This window comes from Glandiceps talaboti, chromosome 12 (assembly GCF_964340395.1).
Source record: "Glandiceps talaboti chromosome 12, keGlaTala1.1, whole genome shotgun sequence".
Classification (NCBI taxonomy): domain Eukaryota; kingdom Metazoa; phylum Hemichordata; class Enteropneusta; family Spengelidae; genus Glandiceps; species Glandiceps talaboti.
In genome coordinates, this window is record NC_135560.1 from 10,756,499 (window position 1) to 10,779,403 (window position 22,905).

Here is a 22,905-nt window from a genome sequence, read left to right on the forward strand (position 1 = left end):
AACATTTTGCTTCATATATAAATATGTTGTTTTGATGATTTTAATACATTTTATAGAAATACAAACTTTCAGATTTGGTTAAGTGCTTCCCCACCAATGTCTATGTTTTGACCATCTACTGACACAATCAGTGATGTTGTTCTGGCATCACTGACAGAATGCACACACACCATCCCCAGAACAAACAAGTAGTTAACATACGAGTAAGGCCAAAAAAAAAAAAAGAATTGTTTCTGGTCAGGACAGTTCTTCCAAAATGATGCGATCCAATTTATTTATTTTTTTTAATTCTCAGCCAGCCACTCAGTCTACTATTTATGGCAGTTACTGTTCTTTTTATTTAGTACTTTAGAGAAAGTGTGTATGTGGGGGCAAATGTTATTTGCTTGTTCGTGATTGGCTCTGCAAGTTGTCTTCACTGAAATAGGGAGGGCTATGGATGGACAAAAAAAAAGACACCGCAAGGGTATTTAAGTGATGCGCGTGCTGACCAGCAACAATTCTTTTTTTTCTTTTTTTTTTCTTTCTTTTTTTTTTCTTTTTTTTTGGGGGGGGGGGGGGGGGGCTAACTGAGTGGATGTATCCTGTGTTACACCAGGGTGGTGAATTAGGTCCACTCAGTGTCTAAAAATAAAATGAACAAAGTTACACACTCTTGGCTGACTATATGTTTATTTATTGAAACTTTTACTGAGGACAAACATGATAAAAAAATACGTACATGAAATATTAATGACAGGAAAGCCATAGAATGGTATCATAACATCTTAACAAAATGTAAGCTTACAACTTGTTTGCACCAAACTTAAACTTGCTGTGTGCTATTCACTAAAAATTGTTCAATTTTAAATTTATCAGAAAACTTAAAATTTGATGTTTCACCAGCAATCTAATCGTCCTCATTATGGGATGAAGCCATTAACCAAGATGGTGGGGTTTCACAATTAAACTGTGTTATTATACCCACCTTTAGAATGACTGATCTATCTTAGACTTAGTTCAAGAAAGTGTATTCATTAATATTATCTAAGAACATGCATGGGAATTTACTTGGTTAAATTTACATTGCTTTTTGAATATATCTACATGAAATTCTTCTTTTTTTTAAAAATCTTTTTCTATTTTTCTTCACTTACGGAATACTTTGACAGGTTACAAATGACACTTTTTTCTCTTATTAAAAGTTGTGTAATATTGTTCATGAAAAAAAAACCATGACAATAAGAGGTTCATTTAAAAATATTTGAAACTGCCCAGGTGAGTTTTTACTACTTATTATGACTGTATATATACCACACCATGAATATCATCTTTGTCTAATATGTCCAACGTATGATGACCTAAGCAGGAAGTACATTCCAGACTATTTTTTACCCATTTATTCTCTGTAAGTTCTAAGCATTATTGATCAAAAATGAGCACAAAAATGAGATAACTTTCAAAATTTTATATTTTTTTGCTTTTCAGAAAAGGGCTTCATTGAATGTAAGTTAAACGGTTTGTTGAATTTCTTGTATGTAAAGGTCGCTGGCCTATGACAATATAGAATAAAATTCAATTATGACTGTGAGGGCGCCCTTCAAGACGCCATGATGAAAGTCGTCTGCATGCACTAGTCCAACATTCATTTTTACAATTAAACCTTCAATTATTTTCATGATATACATAAGATATATCTAGACTGTTACTCATTTTGGGTAAAATGTGAGGAAAATGTCAGAATTTAATCATGTAAACAATTTTAAACTTTTGATTGAAAACAATGGTTTGGCAAGTGTGGTAAAATTTAAAAAAATAATATTTGTCATGATTACAAACAAAACTCTGAACTTTGAACTTAAGAAAATAAGAAAAGAAATGAACAAATCACTGTAAAAGTTGAAAATACCATCTTCATGCATTTGTTCCAAAACACATTTTTTTTTGTTACCTACATTATCAAAAAGTGTCAGTATTAACATCAATTACTACATTATGGCTAACAACTTTATCACATTATCGTTTCTGACTATTTAATTTCTATTTCTGAGTTACATCAAAAAATGAATATAGCAGGCATGGGTTAAAAACAAGAAACTTAAAACTACCATGTATAAAAGTCATGTCAAAGTAAAACAATTCAACACTGTAACCATGGCAACTAGGTTGTTACATTTCAGATAAGGGGACATCACCCAACTGTATCGCTGCTGTTCCTTCTCTCTCCATATCAGCCACTTCATAGATTCCATGCTTTGACTGTGGCTTAGAAAATCTGTAAGAATCCAAATAGTGCAGTTTGTGATTATATAATGTCTTAATAGTAAATATTTTGATTCTAAAAAGTCAAATAAACTTAAAACGTGACACTTGAAAAGATCTTAAAGATCAGATGTAGTTCAAACATTGAAACTGACATTCCTTATTGTTACATAGAATTGCCCTTACACTTTGAGTATTTGTATTACATATTTTCTTTATAAACATATGTAGCCTCAAAGACTTTTTTCTGACATAGAATCAAATAAGAGTATCGTTTATTATATGTTAAATTGTTGGTAGTACTCTCACAAGCCAGGATAGAACTTTCTTTGCTGGAGCACCAGAGCAGCATGTACTGTACCTTTGCCTTAAAGACATTATGTAATATACCGGTATTCCCATTATCAGAAGAAAAAAAACAGACGATTTTATCGTGTCAACACTGGGGGCGCTGTCCAGCATGAACTTTTGGACCAAAAGTGAGGACTGCAGTAGTCTGAAAGGTCCAGCTATTGGTCTGCTTACAATAATAGTTATAACCACTCATTACCTGTGAGTGAGTAGTGAGCTTTTTATATAAGCGGAAGGAATGCCGGGATCTTTCAGGCCAGGACTGCAGCAGAGAAATTCTGAATATTGTTACTTTCCAGTGTTTCAGGATGAAAGTTGGTGACATTCTCAGACAGTCCAAACCAATGCTTTTTATGTTTTGAAATTTTAGAAAGCATGCAACACTTTGATGTTTACATATTTTAGCCGGGGTAAATAAAGACTTACTTGACGCTTGGCTGGTCTGCTTTCACCATCACACGAGGAGCTGGAGGAACGTCATAATCACTGTCATTCTCTGCTTCGTCTTGTTCAGCGATCGTTTCCTGTGCTTGGTAATTAACACGTGGTGGTGCTTTCGGTTTACGACGGGACACCTTGAAACGTGAAGTTGCCCGTGGTCGGTAAACAGGTTTGACCTGTAGATAACAACAAAATTATATCAAAACCAGGTATGATGTAGGCATTTGCTGCCAATATGACTGTATTCCATAGTCTCTCATATACCACCTGTCTGTTGTACTACTATACGCAATGAAATTAAAATTGGAATCGAAATATGAATGGATATTAGAATCTGAAGATTATAGCTAAATTATTGAAACTAAATTCTTGCATCATATCCAGCGGTCAAATGTAAATAGAAGATGAAATCAGAAATATTTTGATAGTTCCAGATGGTCAAGTTGATAAATTTATTATGAACACCCTAACTTTATGATTGTGCTGGAAACGTGTTATTAACACTAACATAAGGAGACATGATGTCATCACTTACATCAACGTTCATATAGATGTCGACAGCGTCATCATCTTGGGTTGGTGTTGGGCCGCCATTTTCTTCGCGTTTCTGAGTGTCGTCAGAATTTTCTTCAACTTTGTCTTGAGAGAAACGTTTAGGCGCTTTATCGCCAAGGCTGTAATCCTCTTCAACTGTATCCTCGTAGTCTTGAAGAATATCGGCATTGAAGAACGTTGCTAAGAATGCTGGGAACCGCCAGTCCATAACAACCACAATTATACTGAGAATAATGCACACTAAACCTGTGGAAGAGATATTTGCGATACTGCTTTATTTCATTGCTGCACGCATGGTGTAGTATCATAAAGACTCCATAAAATGTCTTTGAATTCCTCATTCCTACGATGTTAGTAAAGCAAGCATATCAATATTATAACATATGCACTCTTACACACTATCTTCACAAACATGCATGTATGGGTACGTATATTGTACGTACGTACGTACGTACATACGTACGTACATACATACATACATACATACATACATACATACATACATACATACATACATACATACGTACATACGTACATACATACGTACGTACGTACATACATACATACATACATACATACATACATACATACATACATACATACATACATACATACATACACACATGCATACATACATACATACATACATACATACATACATACATACACACATACACATACATACATACATACATACATGTACATATACATACATACATACATACATACATACATACATACACACACACATACACATACATACATACATACATACATACATACATACATACATACATACATACATACATAGCCATGGGGGCAAATGTTTTGTTTCTGTTTTATTTGTTATGAGAAATGAAAACATAAACATAATATCTGCAAATATACCTACCTGTTATCAATGTCAGCCAGAAACACCATCCAAACGAGAACGTTAGCGTAGCGTCTTCAAAGGGTATAGCCAATATTTCACCATCTCTTAGAGTGGCATATATTAAGTTACCAAGGAGCATTGTGCCTCCAGTCATCGCTAGGAAGTAGGCTCCGTATCTGACGACCATTAGGAACAACATATTGGACAACAACCATAGAGGGAAGGCAAGCCTGTGTACCAAAAAAAAAACAGATCATGGTTTTCTATGTTGAAAAGTAAATCAATTTTCAAAGTTGTTTTTAGAGTGACGTGTCTTTGTTAATCAAATTACAAATCTAATTCTCCTCAAGGACTTTTTTTTCAATTCTAGAATAAAATCAGTGTTTAATCAACCCAGTATTCATTAATTAATTCGTAATTTGAATTATTATTAAAAAAATAATTGATTCAACCATTAATTGATCTAGACTATTTTTCACTCAACCACTCTGCCACAAACCCACATATCCATCTATCAATCATGAAGATACATCAAATGCATTGATATCCACATCTAGACTGGCTCCGGGGACAGTTGCAGCAGCTACTTCAGCACACAGCTGGTCGATAGAGTCATAGCCTATCTCACTCACATCACCATTAAAAGCATCATTGATTTCACCCATTATGTCTGTGCAGGTTCCTTCCGAACGAAGTCCGTCTTTAATTCTTTCTTTCTTTGAAATGTGAAATCATGTCTTCTAGCTGATCACCAATCCCTCTTTCCGTCTTCCATCCACATGTTCGTTAATTCCTTCCTTCCTTCCTTCCTTCCTTCCTTCCTTCATTCATTCATTCATTCATTCATTCATTCATCCATTCATTCATTCATTTAATTAATCACGTACCACATGCAAAGATGGCAAAAGAAGCCAGCCTGGCGATAATTGCGCCCCCAACGGATTCTTTCTCCATCAAGAGTGAAATATTCAGCAATCCAGAGGATGGGATAGGGGAGTCCTTTAAACTGAGCTTCGCGGAATTCCTGACTTGTCTGTCCAGCTGTGAAATAAACACACTGACTCATGATGAACTGGATATGAATGAAAAGTTTATACCATGATCTGATATAATGTTTATACGAAAGTTATGATAACTTCTTCTTTCACATCCTTATATATACAATTTCTCACAAGTTAGAACATGAAATGTATATCATGAAATGTCTCAAACACACACATTCTTATATATCGTCTAGCGACTCGTAGTGACAAGGCCCCTTAGATCACTCGTATTTTCCTCAGTTGAACGATGAAAAATATTGGGGAATAATATCGAAATATATAACAAGTCAAAACTCTGATTTAGTGGTCTTGTTTCATCAGTGAACAACAAACGATGTATAAGGTCTACTTACCAAACGGACCAAAGCCAATTCGTCCCTGGTTCCACATACTTGACCAACTAAACCGCTCATTGTAATCGATATGCTCGGAAAGCTGGTCTTTGGGTTCACCTAAATCATAGTACGGGCAATGGCAAAGGAGGGGGACGTGGTTATTGCGATAAATTGACAAAATGAATGTGTGCGTGCTGTGGGTACTTTTGTTTGACAAACTCGACTATTTTGGTTCTTGTAGATTTACTAAGCCACAGTCAAAGCATGGAATCTACGAATATCTTCTGAAAGTTAGTTGCCTCCCATTATCGATTTGAACTGTATAAAATTGTACGGGCCATGGACAAAACTAGTTACACTGAACTATTTCCATGGGCAACACCAAATAACAATTGTACACGCCGTGGACAAAACTAGTCACACTGTACTATTTCCATGGTTCACATCAGGTAACACTTGTGTATTTCTGCTTTATTCGTTTTGTATATTTGTATCATGTTTTTTTTTAAAGTGTAGCTTATTTTTGTTAGCTGGTGAAATAAATTTCATTCAATCATTCATTCATTCATTCATTCATCATTCGTTCATTCATTCATTCATTCATTCATTCATTCGTTCGTTCGTTCGTTCGTTCGTTCGTTCATTCATTCATTCATTCATTCATTCATTCATTCATTCATTCATTCATTCATTCATTCATTCATTCATTCATTCATTCATTCAATGAAATGATGTATAACCATAGATCTCCAGTGGAGCGGACAGCGTCCTATTAACTTAATTTTATCTCTTACTTTTACATTTCACTTGTGTTATCTCTTTAATGTTTTATTCAATCATTGGTTTCTTTCCAATCCTTTTAATAGTTTTCAATTTTATTCCCCTCGATTTATGAGTGCACGTGGAAATTGAATATCCAATGTATTTTATGTAAATGGCAAAAATAAAGTTATATGAGATTGTTATTATCATCATATTATCCAATTACCTATGGTCTAACACAGTCAACACACAATGTATGTATCCATAGCAACGAATATTTGTCATCCCATCAGAGTTATATAATACATAATTAAATAATTAAATGATACATAAATCACATACGTGTATCATATTACAATATAAAGTGGTATATTTTTGTCGTGGATTTTACATCTAGAATTGTCATGTTCATTTCAACTTGGAAGTATAAGGAAGTGGTTAATTTCTACGTTTACCTGTTAGAGTGATGTTGACACTTCGAAGTCCAATCTTCACTCCAATTGTCGCATTGATTTCTTCAGAAGTGAAAGCTTTGTATTGTGTTTTGGTAGATATATGAGCAACTTCCCATTCTTGACCAAAGTTTGCCACTGGGGAGGAGAGAGAGAGAGAGAGAGAGAGAGAGAGAGAGAGAGAGAGAGAGAGAGAGAGAGAGAGAGAGAGAGAGAGAGAGAGAGAGAGAGAGAGAGAGAGAGAGAGAGAGAGAGAGAGAGAGAGAGAGAGGGGGAAGAGAGAGAGGGGGAGAGAGAGAGGGGAGAGAGAGAGAGGGGGGAGATAGAGGGGGAAAGAGAGAGGGGGAGGGGCGAGCGAGCGAGAGAGAAAGAGAGAGAGATTTAAATTATAAATTTTCAGTCTAGAAACAAATAGAAACTACTTTGCCAAGTACAAGATAAGCAGTATCAGACAAATCGAAACGGTCACTGTATGAGTTTATACAGTCGTACTGGCATTTTCTCTATGGTATTCTATACGTGAATATATCACCAAATTTTGCATTAAGTTCCTTGGTATTGTCTGTATGTATGTATGTATGTATGTATGAATGTATGTATGTATGTATGTATGTATGTATGTATGTATGTATGTATGTATGTATGTATGTATGTATGTATGTATGTATGTATGTATGTATGTATGTATGTATGTATGTATGTATGTATGTATGTATGTATGTATGTATGTATGTATGTATGTATGTATGTCTGTCTGTTTGTTTTTTTTTGTTTACTTTTTAATTATTTCCCGAAATCTTCATAATTCTTGCCTTGCTGTCCATAAACAAGATACACGTCACGATATGCACACTTTCCCCATGTAGTTAAAATGCCAATAATTATGCATAGTTACCTATGATGACGGAGCCGATAAAGACACTGATACAAACTCGGATGGTAGTGTACAGTCTCTATAAGAAATCAAATGATATCAAATTTTAATTTGGTGTGTGGGGGGTGGGGAGGGGGTGTGTTTGGGGGTGTGTGGGTGTTTAAATTTTGATAAGACATTTTACAACAAGCAACAGTACAGTCAAATCACTATCGTTAAATAATTAGTTTTTCGAAATTGAATTGACTACCAAATTATTACTCGTGGTTAGTCAGTAATCAGTACAACCTGACAACCTGCAGTATGGCAATAAATAAATAAATAATACATAATATGTTAAACGAAGAGACAGAATTAACATTTTATAATGTTATCTATTCTACGCCGTCAACATATATGATGCACAGCCAAACTTTGTGGAAATATGACAAATAAATTAAGTAAAGTCTATCTATCTATCTATCTATCTATCTATCTATCTATCTATCTATCTATCTATCTATCTATCTATCTATCTATCTATCTATCTATCTATCTATCTATCTATCCATCTATCTATCTATATATATATATATATATATATATTTATCTATCTATCTGTCTGTCTGTCTATGTCTGTCTGTCTGTCTATTTCTCTGTCTGTCTGTCTGTCTGTCTGTCTGTCTGTCTGTCTTTATGACTAAAATCTGATTCTTCATAACTAAAACAAAAATACCGCCAATGGCGTTGTAGCACAACTGTACAGTTTCTAAAAATGTTTATCTATATGGTAGTCCATGCTAACAATAAGTGGTCATTTGTTGAATGGCTACCCAGTTGCCTATCCAACCATGTTGCTATCTTTACAATATATGCTATCATTTGGCTGTTGCTATGGACGTGGTCATGTTGTTAGATATATTTGCATACATTTTTGTATGTTTTTGTTCACTTGTGTATGAATTCCTGATATTATCTTTTCAATATACGTGATTATTTGGCTGTTGCTATGGGCGGGGTCATGGTTACTAGGGTATTTGCATACATTTTTTGAATGTTAATTCATCTGTCTTTCTATTCCTGTTGTTATCTTTGCAATATACGTGATTATTTGGCTGTTGTTATGGGCGTGGTCTTGTTGCTAGGCAAATTTACATACATTTTTTGGATGTTTATTCAATTATCTATTAAACCCTGTTGTTATCTTTGTGAAATACACCACCGTTTGGCTGTTGCTATGGGCGTGGTCATGGTTGCTAGGGTATTTGCATACATTTTTTGAATGTTTACTCACTTGCTTACCAGATGATGTTGTTATTTGACCAAAATATACTGCCATTTGGTTGTTGCTAAGGGCGTGGTCATGGTCGCTAGGGCCAATTTTGTCAAAATGTTTTTAAGAAAATCTGCAGAATAACAGTTTCAGAAACATCTCGCCAAGTTTCAGACTAATTGACCAAGTACTTTTTGAGATATAAGTTTTTAACCAAAAATGAACATTTTTACACCTAATTTGCATATCACTCATGGAATCATGGTAAGCTTAACATTTCTTCGTCCATACATCCCTAGATACATTCCCATTAAATTTCAGCCCAATCTGCTCAGTAGTTTTAGAATTATAGATTTTTAACCAAAAAGACACATTTTTAGCCCTAATTTGCATATCACTGATGGAATCATCCCGTCATGAACAAATCTTACTTTACACCACCTTAAGAATGTTCCCACCAAATTTCGCACCAATCTGCCCAGTAGTTTCTGAGTTTAAGTTTTTTGACCAAAAATCACATTTTTTGACCCAAATCACACACCTGTGATGCGATCATTTTGATTTGAACAATTTCCCAACTATAAAAGTAATGGACCCACCAAATATCATGGCAATCGGTTCAGCGGTTTTTGACTTTAAGTTGTTTACACACACACACACATCCATCCACACACACACACACACACACACACACACACACACACACACACACACACACACACACACACACACACACACAGACGCCGGGCGATCCCTATAGCACTACTGAACAAGTTCAGTTGTGCTAAAAAAAGGGTTGAAAAATCTTGTATAATCGCTGTATTTTCAAAGCAAAAATTTACGTCGTTACTATATGTGTCCATAAATAGAAGACGGGGGATTATGTTCTCCGTGACTGCCTTTTTCTTTTCGACGAATGGGAACTTCGTTTACAAACACACAGTTTATCACAATCTGACTAGTTCCTGGTGTTTTTGTCGCGATTGGGTCAAGGAACTCGTGTACTTTCATGGACATGAGTCTCAACACAACAAGAGTGACACTCGGTTCTCATAAATCTTTATTACTGAGTCCCTTCCAGCTATAGCTTTCCAAGTACTGGCAATAACAACAGTGATAAAAATGCTATAAACTAAAAATTCCCGGGTCTTAGTGATTTTTATATTTATAGCTTTTATGAATGTCTATAACTTGCACGCGCACAACTAAACTTGTATGGTGAAAATGTCGACTATCACTAGCTGCTCGTGTAAACAGCGCCCTCACCAGTCATGCAAAGGTACGTGCTACGGAAAATTGACCATTTCAATGCATTCCCTTGCTTGAGCGCACCCACCACAACGCTTTCTTTGTGTTCATGTCGATTGCTGTAAGGGGCATATACATCAGTACTTCATAATGGCTCAAGTATTCGCCTTTCGTCGCAGACTACAATATAAATTTCTATTGGATGATTGCCAGGGATGATGACGTGATATATAGCTGATAACATGACAAAAATGACATGTATTAAATCTACATACTCGTAAAACAGGGTGTGAATTCAACACTCACGAATCCACCTTCATTCCAGTGTCTATTTGTATAATTGTTTGTTTCATCACGGGTATCCAGAGGCCGGGAGTGACATTAAAACTGATTTTTAAATATTGAACTTGTGTCTTGGTGATGCAACCTATCATTCATCCATTTGGAACATGTCACTCGACGTCTGCTTGCGATTTTTTTGAATCCACAAACCGAAGATTAATAGAAAGGGGTTTTGGTTTTTTTCCCCTTCATAGATAATTGTCTTTGACTCTGTATTCATGTTATATTGTTGGGTGATGACAAGTGTATAATCTCTCTTGTTCCGGGTTCATGACCTCGACGGCGACCTTTTCCTGGTATATGGGTATCGGTTACATAGTGAAAGCTATTAGCAGAATCTCACAATCGCAGTAATTGTATTAATTCTATATGTCCGGCTTATCAATATCAAACATTCACCTATCACAAAAGGTTGGGGATCCAGATGATGACGATAAGCACGGATTTGCAAAATCGTAGCGAAAGTTATGAGAAATTTGTACTTTATCCGTCACGACACATGTTCATCGAACCGTACATAAGTTTGGTGTGACGATTCGAACTCAGTGTACAAATATTTGATTCGTTGTTATCGTAAAATAGACTAATAGTATACATTCCTTTCTTTCTTTCTTTGTTGTTATAAAAAAAAGTCATCCATAAATCATAACTCATAACTCATGAGTCCCCTACACTTATATTTATTAATCGGTGTTATCATTCCATCTACTGAACCCTAAGTAAAGTGGAAGTAACTTTTAAAACATGTCCAACTTTTGACAAATGCTACTTGATGCTGACAGACAAGCAAGCAAACAAACCAATTCAATTGTTATACAAGAAAGAACAAACAAACAGCAAATCACTGATGACAACCAACACTGATTTACACTACGTTATCTTCATACATAAAATCGGAACATGGCCATAAGGAACTGGACAAATAGTGTTCTGAACTACCCTTTCCTATCCACTCTTCGCAGAATTCAACGACCGTCGTATTTCAAGATACCGTACGTGCTCCAGTAGCTAAAAGCATGGAAGTATAACCCGCCCGGCCAGTAGGTTATACTTCCTTGCTGAAAACCAATCTTTTTTTATAAAAGCGTCTTTCGTCCCATCCGCTATCATCCATTGTCGTTGTTTTTAGTATGCCTGTGTAATATACATGCTGATATCTTTTATATTGTTTGTATGGTTTTAGCTGCAAGAACTGTCGTTTCATTTCTCCTAGTGGGATGAATAAAGTAATTCTGATTCTGATTACTATGTATATCTAAAATCGGAACCGTCAGGAACGAGACTAGAACACTATGAGCCTTCGATAAAATCTATATGTTCACTTTATTTACCGATAATTTGGCTACCCTTTTCGATAATCTTGTGCTTAGTCTTCCCATCTCATGTCGGGACAAGTTACCTCCCCAACAAACAATACCAAAGGTGATGAGAGCACTGCAAACAACAGCATTAAAAAGACACCTAAAAGACCGTGACTAACACCAAATGATCTTAGTTAAGTTTCCTTAGGCAGTACAGGCGAGTGTCAGCTTTCTTAATAATGAAATTGGTATTCTCAACCCATTTTCAATATCAAGCTTGTGATGCCTAGGTATTTACATTCGTTCACTCTGTCTACTATTGAGTCTTTGATATGGACAGGTGCTGAACTTTTCTAAAATCAATACAGAGCTCTTTGGTCTATAAAAACATTAAGATACAGATAATTATCATCACACCAGTCAGTAAATCTCTCAATCTCATCTAAATTAATCAAATCATTAATAAAATCATCATCATTGCTGATCTTCCCAACCATTGCTGTATCATCTGCAACATTGACCAATGGACAAGAGATGTAAGAATTCCAGCAGCTGGCTGTACAGTGTGAAAAGGAAGGTTGCTAAAACAGTGCCCTGGGGAAGACCTGTATTAATATACTCTGTGTCTATACACAGTCTTCTTACTTGTCTGTGGTCTATCGTAAAGTAATCCTATGCAAACAATCAATCTTCACCTTGTCACGACTCACTAGTCGAGTGTTGAGGCCTAAAAACATTTTTGGTTCCGCTTATCCGACCCCACCTAGTTTTTCACTGCCGGCCCTTAAAACATTTTTTTATGTTCGACAAAAAAATAAAATCGCGAAAATTGTGAAGTCTCGCAAGAAATATATTGGATGTGAAAATTGACACCAACTTCAAAAGACAATATAAAACTGTTTTTCAAATCAGTAATGGCTGTACATCTTGTCGTGAATTTGTAATTACTGTGTTTGAGTTCAGACATGACACTGCTTATACATGTCGCCAAACACCTAGTCAGAGAAATGAATATGGCTCACATGGATGTCAAGACAATAGCTACACTAATATCGTATTCTGGAGATGTCATTCCAGTAACTCAAAAGTTTAGTGTCCTTGCTGAGCCTTTGTTTCATCTCCATGACGCTCATAATTATGCATGACCTATTGTTATCTTAAAAGCTCATCTCATATGCGTGACTTACTGTAATTTAATTATTGTAACGACCACAGCGTTGCAATATTCAAAGACTTGGCTTTTGACTGTTGAGCTGTGGGCATCTGACTCTCCTGGCTCTGGCTTTGGAGTGAGGCTCAGGGCTTTGCTAAATAAAGTCTGTGTTCAAGTTACACGACATACATCGTCTCGTATATCCTTTCTACAACAAGTCTTGTGGATCTAAAAATTTGATAATCTGGTGAGAAGGAACCAATAACACCAAGATCATATGGAAAACAACGGAAAACATAACTACCTGAACTAGACACTCACATATTTTGAAAAAACAATAATAAAAAACATCTTGACCTGATACAACCTGGAGTAGCTTTTATATCAAACGTTCTCTGGAACACCTCCACGGTGGTGTGCATGGAAAGCAAGATCTCGACAAACTAAATGTACATATAACTTATATCAATTAACATGTGGCACAGAGACTCGTCTTCATATTACTGTCTCAAGAAGATCTGTGACGCACAGAGCTTCTGGAGATAGTAACACCAAGACAGTCTCTGGGACAATCAACAAGATGCAATATGCATCTGCAGCACAGTAGCGTGTCGAAAGTTGACTTGCCGTCGTCGTATCAGTTGTTATAGCACTGTGAAAACAAAGGTCTGTCAAATTTATTGTACCTGAGTGCATACATGTATATACGAGATTGCTAGCGTAGAATCTAACCTTGCATGGATTTATAGGTGACACTAACCTATACCTACAATGTGTCGACCCTGTTGTCTTGAAAACACGATTTCGAATTCCTTGTCGGGTCGTTATAATAGCACCCTGTCAAATTTATTGTACCTGAGATCATAGTGCATACATCTATATACGAGATTGCTTTATAGAATTTTGCATGGATTTATAGAAGGTGAGACTATAATCTATACCTATAAGGTGACCCCGTTGTCTTGAAAAATACGATTTTTAGTTCCGTGTCGGGTCGTTATATTGAAGAACATTGTTTCGTGTTACAATCAGCAACAGGTTGTTTGATGAAGGCAAGCACCGAACCATGACAAATGGTGTCGATGTAAACGCTCACTCTACAAATTTGGACAGTTGTTCCGTAAAATCAAACAAGTATAGCTGATAATTTTTTTATTGGTTCATAAGAAATGTAAATAAGACGTCCTGAATGACACGGCGACGCTAGTAAAATGACAAATTGAGAGAAATCTCATAGATTATCCTAGTTTAAAGACAAACAAACATGACCACCATCATATAAATCACAACTTAATATTAAACCAATATCTTTGAAGGTTATTGTTTTGGACCCAAAGTTTTATATACTGGCGTTCAGTATAATTTTATTGATACACATGATACACAGGACATGGCTTGGTGAGTTTGAATTAAAGCAATCACCATAATTTCTTACTAAGGAGTAATGCACTGATTTCTTATTCTGTCACGTGATTAGCCTAAAGCCATAGCTATTTGATTTGTAAATGGCATTCGTGGCTAGCATACCTCTTGTCAAGCCATCGTGTCGAGTCAGATAGCCCAGTCTATAGGCTATAGCGTATTCCAAAGTTATATATATTTTTGGGCAGAAAAAATTGAAATTACAAGGAAATGAAAGTTAAGTCAGTGTTATTTGGAACTGTAAGTGTAAGACGGACATTTCACTTGCATGAGTTCAGTCGGCATTGAAGAATGACGGACAAGGAAGTTTGGGGTAGTATTTCCTTGGGCGTTACAAGACCACTATCTATAGATCTGAAATTGGAATCAATACATGAATCATTTCGAGAGAAAAAAGAGTTATTTTGGGTATCAAATCCTTTACACACGACGACTTGGGAGTGGTAATGTAGTATGCAAATATATTGTATGGCTGCCATATCGTCATCACGATCTGCCTCCAAGATCCCCACTTTTAGTTTCGTCGTCGAGTCATGCTAGTAATATTAGCAGCAAATATATATATATATCAATCTGAGCAAATTCAAACGTGTGTATTACTATTGTCTGTAAAGGCACAGGTCAGATTAGAATTACATTTTGGGTGGGAGAATTAATTATCTGACAGAGCTGTAGATAATGTTGCTCCTAAACGAAAAAAAATGAACCGATCTAAATCGCATGGCTCCCCTGATAAGATCACACAAATGGAAGAACCTGGGATAGAATCATGGACCTATAAAACAGGTGAATGTCTTTTGGAATACAATTGCTTGATAAAGGTGTTCTTTGTGTCCTTGTGGGTTTATAACGTGTACAGCTACACACACACAAGGTTGAATGCATTGCGAGTGACCCCATCAATGAGCAATGCAGTATTACTACAGAGGTATACTTCATAATGTACAAGAGCAACAAAAAGTATATTATATGACCCCCTCCTTCCAACTTCCCATCACCCAAAAAAACGAGGTGAGATTCTCCGGTTACAGCTCTTACTGTTTTCACGTCTAACATTACTTCCTAGTTTGTGTTAATGTGTGTTGAATACCGTCAGTATATTTATACCGTATCATGTAACGGTTTACATGTCAAGTAATGTGGGCTATATTACCACAAAGGTCGACTTTGACGCGGTGTCAAGGCAGACCACATCCGTCAGTGTCCCAATTGCTGACTCACTTCTTGTAGTATAATAACAAAAGTCATTTCCTCTGTTCCCGAAACTATCGTGACGTAGTGTTACTCTTATCTATCAATTTATGCTGTTTTGTTATTCCGGATTAAACATGTAATGTTCATATACTATCTACAGAAGAAGCTGTTTCCGTAGTGCACAAGTGATGCTACATGTGTTATTCAGAGTATAGGGGAGTCATTGGTGGGTACAAAATAACCCCACCTTAACTTTTGTCTGCGAAGACAGATGCGATACACACGTACACATTCAATGTATTAGACGTGGTCTGAGATATAATAAAACTTAGAATGGAAAATGTTGATGATACCATAGCTTTGTAACCACAGGGACACGTATTATTGCTTAGATTGCCGTTTTCTTAGGAAAATATCGTACGAATTCTTGATCTGCTGCTGCAAATGTATCAATCTCTATACTATACTACTAGTAGAAATATTCTCCTTACAGGTAGGAATGTACAGTCAAAAGGTTGTTATATTTAGTCTGTAGACCTTGAAAACAACAATCTATGAAATATTACACGCCCCTATGTTTGTAACTATACTATTTATTAAACGTCTGTCTACAAGTCGAGAGTACGGTGGCGGAAAAGTGACATGGTGCTGAAGTACGCCAGTGTCCGGTTATTATCTGTACAGCTGTATAAGGGTCAGGGGTTGTACAAGGTAAGTCATTTGAGGACACCACGCTTGCAACCCCCCCCCCCCCGAATTCCTGGATCCCTAGCTTTGCAACATACCACTAGAGACTTGACTTGGTGTAATTAAGAAGTTCTTGATATATGTAGGGTGCTTTATGGTTAAAGACCGAGGCAAGTCTCTGGGCAACGACACACCGTTTGTGAAATATCCCCGTTGTGTCGTGGTCACACTCAGCTTAAACCCGCGTCTTCATTTCCTGTAAAAACAAAGACGTTGGATAGAGACCAACGTCTATGATAAAAAATCTTCGGGTATATTTATATTTATCACGGGTGGTAAAAGACAAAGGCACGACTGGTGAACACGACAGGTGAAACAGACTTCATGAAATATTAAATGCCGAAGTTCCGCGTGGGTGGACAGGTTGGTGTGGTATTAAAGGTATAAGCGGATTACCAGTACAAGGGATACAATGAAATCAATACTTGGGCTGTCGCCAAAAAGTGGCTTCACCTCTTGAATTATGAACCCTTATATATTGGCTCGTTTTCTCCACTCTGAATAGCCAGTCACATAAACATTGTATACAACATACAGCATGTACAAACAGCCTGTATTCATTTTGCCGTACAATGGAAATTGGTCGAGTGGAAACAAATCTGTCGACAAAAAATGTTACTAGCATTGCTACTTTCTGCGTGACGTTGAGCTACATTATCTCAGCAGATCCTCCCCAAATCATATCGTAGCAATGTATACTTCTTCAAACATGTCAGTTGATTAAAATGTAACAATTGAACTTAAATTGTTGTGGTGCCAGGCAATAAAATGTAACAATGTCGTAAGATTTTGTTGTTCTTAATTGTGTGTTTTCCATTGAATATCTGCCACACTGCTAAATTTGCACTCCAATCACGCACATGATATATTTATCAAAACTTAAGATCATCAAGTACAAGGATAAACTGCATAGAGACGATGTATGTTGAAGAACTGGAACATGGACTTTATTACATGTAAAGCCCAGAGTTAGGAGAGACGGGTCTCCCAGCTCCGTCAAAGCCAAGTCGCTCAAACATTAAATTTACAATAAGTCACGCATAGGAGATGAGCTTCCTGAGATAACAATAGGTCATGCATAATTATGAGCGTCATGGTGAAGAAAGAAAGGATACTAAACTTTAACTTGAATCTATTTTTAGTGGTCTGAGCTTGAACACAGACAAGTGACATCTTCAGACGTACGATTAGTACCTATTGTCTTGACACCGATGTGAGCTTTTACAATAAAAGACATTCTATTCTCTAACTAGGTGTTTGGCGACATGTATAAACAGTGTCATAGAACATGTCAGAACCTAAACACAGTAATTACAAATTCATGACATATTGACGGCGCACCGCGGTGCGGATCAAAGGTGAATGCTCCCAAGACTTCGGTCTAAGTGTCTTTCAAGGGCGGATTCACCGAAAGTGAAAGAATGTCTTTCCGCCTAGTCATATGAGAAAGGATGAGATCAGATGCTTTTATTATTTAAAACACAATAAACAAGATTGGGTTTTCCGTCCCACGACAAAGAAAAGTTTCAGCGCCCACGCAGAACAGATGAAATCGTGAACACGTACAAGTCATGTGAAAGTGTCGTCTTTTTACACAAAACCTCTGTCCCAAATAACAACAATTGTCACATTCCCGTACTTTCACTGGTATTCACTGACGGCAAACAAAATGTGTGTATAGAAGTGCCCCACGACTCTCCTCTCCTGTAAACTAATCGCAAACAAGAATTATGTATATGTGTAAGTAGGTCGCTATACACAATGTGCTGCTGACCAAGAAGAGTTCAACTCCCGGTCACAAAAAACGTCTGAATAGCTGGTTGGGTGGGTCGATAGACTTTCTATGTTTCCCGATGTAACTCCATATTGTGGCCTACGTGACAATTTAAGTGTACATGGCTGATTGTAAAAGGTGTTTGGATATCGATGGATTGTTATATGCGAACTACTGATAAAGAATATTTAACTTAGTCAGATATTTTCTGTTTCTTAAAACTTTGGGTAATAGTGAAGTAAAAAGAGAGAGAGAGAGAGAGAGAGAGAGAGAGAGAGAGAGAGAGAGAGAGAGAGAGAGAGACATAGACATACATACATACATACATACATACATACATACATACATACATACATACATACATACATACATACATACACGAACTGAGACCAAGTCAGTCAGTCAGTCAGTCAGTCAGTCAGTCAGTCAGTCAGTCAGAAACAGTCAAACGGAAACATATGGACAGGGACCGTGGAGAGAAAGAGAAAGAGATATAAACAAACAGACAGACAGACAGACAGACAGACAGACAGACAGACAGACAGACAGACAGATAGATAGATAGATAGATAGATAGATAGATAGATAGATAGATAGATAGACGGACGGATGGATGGATGGACAGAGACAGACAGACAGACAGACAGACAGACAGACAGACAGACACAGATAGACTGAGAGACAGGCAGACAGGCAGACAGACAGACATATTGATTGATTGATTGATTAATTAATTGATTGATTGTTTATTGATTGTTTTTTAGACTCTGAACGGTTTTCGAGCCGAAACTAAATTTCTTAAAATAAAACTTTATGATGGCTTCATAATTCTTGGTACGTGTAGTCCACTTCGTTGATTGGAACGGAAGAAAAACATAATCCACTATATATATCATGTATTAAGCATGTACAACACATAATTGCCGTGTTCTATAACAGGACATATCACATTTCCGCCAGACCAATCACACGTGTATATTAAGTGTCTGCCACTCGTTGATAATGCTCTTGTTAAAGATGAACACTTGTAATAATTGATGTATCGGTCCATAGCTAGTTTCGAAAGTTTCGACATTTACAAGGAATCATATTGTCGCACATATTCAAGTAAAATCTTTCACAAATTAATATGCGATCTTTCTGTCTACAGCTCTTGGCGATTCTACTAACAGTTGGTTTACATAATTGATTTCGGGGGTATATTTTTATTAACTTTTTTTTTAACATTTTGACATGACAAGCATATACTTATTACTAGTAAAATTCACCTCAAACAAAACATATTTTTCATAATGATTAAGATAGCATAGCTTATAATGTCACCGCCCTCAAATCAAATAATACCCCATACACGAATAGCCTACTACAGTACTACACATGGAAATAGACCTTCATAATCGTTTGTAGTTTGACTGAAATCACGGATATCATATGTAGTCGTGGATATATGGTATTTGTTCTGATTAGTGTATTGTATTTTGTGGTAGTCCCAGGGTCAGGGGTCACCTTAGACTACGTTTATTCAGGCAGAATCGACATGAAGTGTATTTTGCTACGTCTACGAAGATCTCTCAAGATTATGAAGTTATATGACTATCACATACAATGGCATTTTAAAAGATATATCTAATAGTCACACACGTGTACGTTTATTCTCTTTAGGGCACTGTCCAAGAGGCACCACAAAGAAGCATTTACGTCCTGTGGAAACGGTATGCTCTGGTTTTGGGCCTGTTTTTACGGCACGAGCTTTTATGTCGAAGTGTAGCAGAAGAAATAACAGCTCTGGTTTGCGAGAATGGTTTGCGACAATGCATTTTTTTGTCAATCTATCAGATAGCGATCCAACATATAATTTCTCTAGTCCTTATTTGCAAATGTCGAAAAAATATGATCTCGCACATTACTCGCCGTTTGACAAAATAAACATTATGTACTACAACAACGAATAGTGAATATAATTTTGAAAATTTTCTAAAGAATCTTGCAATCCGGACCTCAACGATACATTGATTTCTGCGACCGGGAGGCCCATCAAACAATCGGGCAAATCTTAATATAAATGTCTAAAAAAAATAAAATAAAATAAAAAATGTACTCTTTTCCAATAGCGCTCTGGGAAACAAGGTGAGGAGCTCTTAATGTATCCCCTTGCCCAAACAATGCTTTAATAGGCTAGTATTAAGAGTTCCTCGGTTTGTTTGTTTCCCCAGAATACCTCTGGCGCTGGCCAGTGTGTCCTGCTTACATGACGGTGCACGAGTCTGTATTACTGACTTGACTCTAAACAGGGAGGGAGGGGGAGGGACAATTGTCAGAATCGAGTCCCGAATTCCTCCGTATGCAAGCAGGACTAGCCAGTGTACAACAAGAAACCTCTTCTGAGCCAGATTTGAAAAAAATGTCATAACTCTAATCCAGAGAGGTAGCCCGATGCAGGGTTGGTGAAAATGACTTTTCTGGGCCTTAAGCATAAAAATGTAGATTTACTGACACATGTAAAATCAACCCAGTCACTTTCTCCTTTAAACATCAACACTGACGGAATCCGGTCTTATCATGTATATCGGACAATGAAACTTCGCAATGTCATAATATTTCATTCTCTTTATATATGTCGGTTTGTCTGCCTACCTGCCTGCCTGTCTGTCTGTCTGTCTGTCTGTCTGTCTGTCTGTCTGTCTGTCTGTCTGTCTGTATGTATGTATGTATGTATGTATGTATGTATGTATCTAATTTCCAGGGCAGGGACTAGAAATTTCTCTATGCTTGTTTCCTGGCCCTGTCTCTTTTTTTCCAGTCCTTACTTCCGTCTCAGTTTCCTTCCGTGTTTTAAGAAGTTTCGCGTCGTCCAAATCTATCGAAGTCATGTACATTTCAATTGTTCATTTGTTGGTTCTTGGAATTGAAAAAAAGACACAATGTCGAAGAACTCGTGCGCCTTTGTACATAAAAACCGTATATATATATACATTTTGTATATATATTTCAATCCTCCGATTACACACGAACACATTTATACAGTGTACAAGTGAGGGCAGGTAATCTTAGATTACTTTGAGTGTTATTTTATTTGCTTGCAAAATGAAATCTGTGAGATAAAATAACAATTACCATGTTGTATAAAAATACCCCTTACTAAAACAAGTACGTGGAAACACACTCATACAAGAAAGACGAAGATTACCATAGCAATTTAATTGGTGTTGGATAGTCTATTTGCAAAATAAGCGATGTGAGCATGGTATCGGTAAGTTTACATATGTATTTAATATACCCCTCCCCCATTTTAACGACACTTGTACATGGGGGGGGGGGGGCGTTCATACACATTACCTTTCGAAAAATAATTATGTGAGTTAACAATGTAATTAATTAGAAACTTCAAAATATCAGTAATTGAATGTTTGTTGCTGTGTCGATTCATCTCAGAATAAATTACAGGAATGCCTGAAGAGTTCAGTAGTTAACCAATTATGTTTTAGAAATACTGTTTGCTCCAGAGATTACAGTGTCCTGTTGCTATTATTATGTACTATTATTTGGGACATTGAGTTTGAGACGTTCAGCTAGGTTTCTTCACGTACACAGTAAGAAGGCCTTCTTGTCTGTGGTTTCTCTCACGATAGAATGACCCGGATGTTTATTCATAGCTTTCGATCTCATTATCTTTGCCTATTGTCATGCAAATGACTCCATAAACATAGAACAAACAGCTACTGTGAAATGGAACGTGCAATGGATAGCATAGTATGCCCCAGCAAACAACAGACTTGCAAGTTGCATTCAGAGTTTGAATGATCGTCACAGGCCTGTGTATAGCATGTGTGACAATGTTATCGATGACTGGTGACATAGCTACTAGTCAGACTATATTTAATATTTGTTTTAAAAAAGTAAATAGACACATACCTCCTTTCCTCGTATGCCCGGGATGACCAGTATAAAAGACAGAAGTAAGATACAAATCGCAAACACCAATCCAGACTCCAAAACATCGACAGTGACCGCGGTCTTGTTCTCGGGGTAATATGGTGGGAGTCCATACATACGAAAGGCGTCGTACAGACCATCACTGGCCGTGTCGCTCTCCATGGTTTAAAGTCGCTGTGATCTGCAAGAAATGGGAAGGACATTTTTCATGTAAACACACACACAAATATATACCGTATATATACATACTACATAAATTGATACATACACACATACATACACACACACATTCATAAACGTATGTGTACATGTATAACAATGCAAGTATTATTGGTAGTAGTTTAGAAATGAGCACTGCTATTTAAACTGTGGAATACCCACCTCTCAGTGCCGACTTGCTCTTCTAAAATGCTTGTCTAGTATACGTTAATAATGCACTGGCAACTTTCGAACAGTCCTAAGAATTGATATACCGCCGGTCGTCTAATTTTTTCATAGAAATCGACATGGGCGGAAATACCACGAAATAAACAATATGCCACCCTGGCGCGGAAGGTTCCTTGGGATATAACTGAGTAAAAAGGTCCCTTTCTTCGTGAATATTTTAGCAA

At 36.7% G+C, this 22,905-nt stretch overlaps 1 protein-coding gene across 1 annotated transcript; it reads right to left on the reverse strand.

The window, feature by feature from the left end:
- Positions 1 to 655: 655 nt before the first annotated feature.
- On the reverse strand, positions 656 to 22,836 carry LOC144443230 (dual oxidase maturation factor 1-like). The gene is made up of 10 exons (XM_078132648.1): positions 22,676 to 22,836; positions 22,274 to 22,475; positions 7,950 to 8,007; positions 7,058 to 7,192; positions 5,859 to 5,957; positions 5,350 to 5,503; positions 4,481 to 4,692; positions 3,569 to 3,834; positions 3,019 to 3,209; positions 656 to 2,254 (listed from the first exon to the last, which is right to left on the reverse strand). Exons 2-10 carry the CDS (start codon positions 22,454 to 22,456, stop codon positions 2,149 to 2,151), a joined length of 1,404 nt encoding a protein of 467 aa, XP_077988774.1. The 5' UTR covers positions 22,457 to 22,475; positions 22,676 to 22,836; the 3' UTR covers positions 656 to 2,148.
- Positions 22,837 to 22,905: the final 69 nt, after the last annotated feature.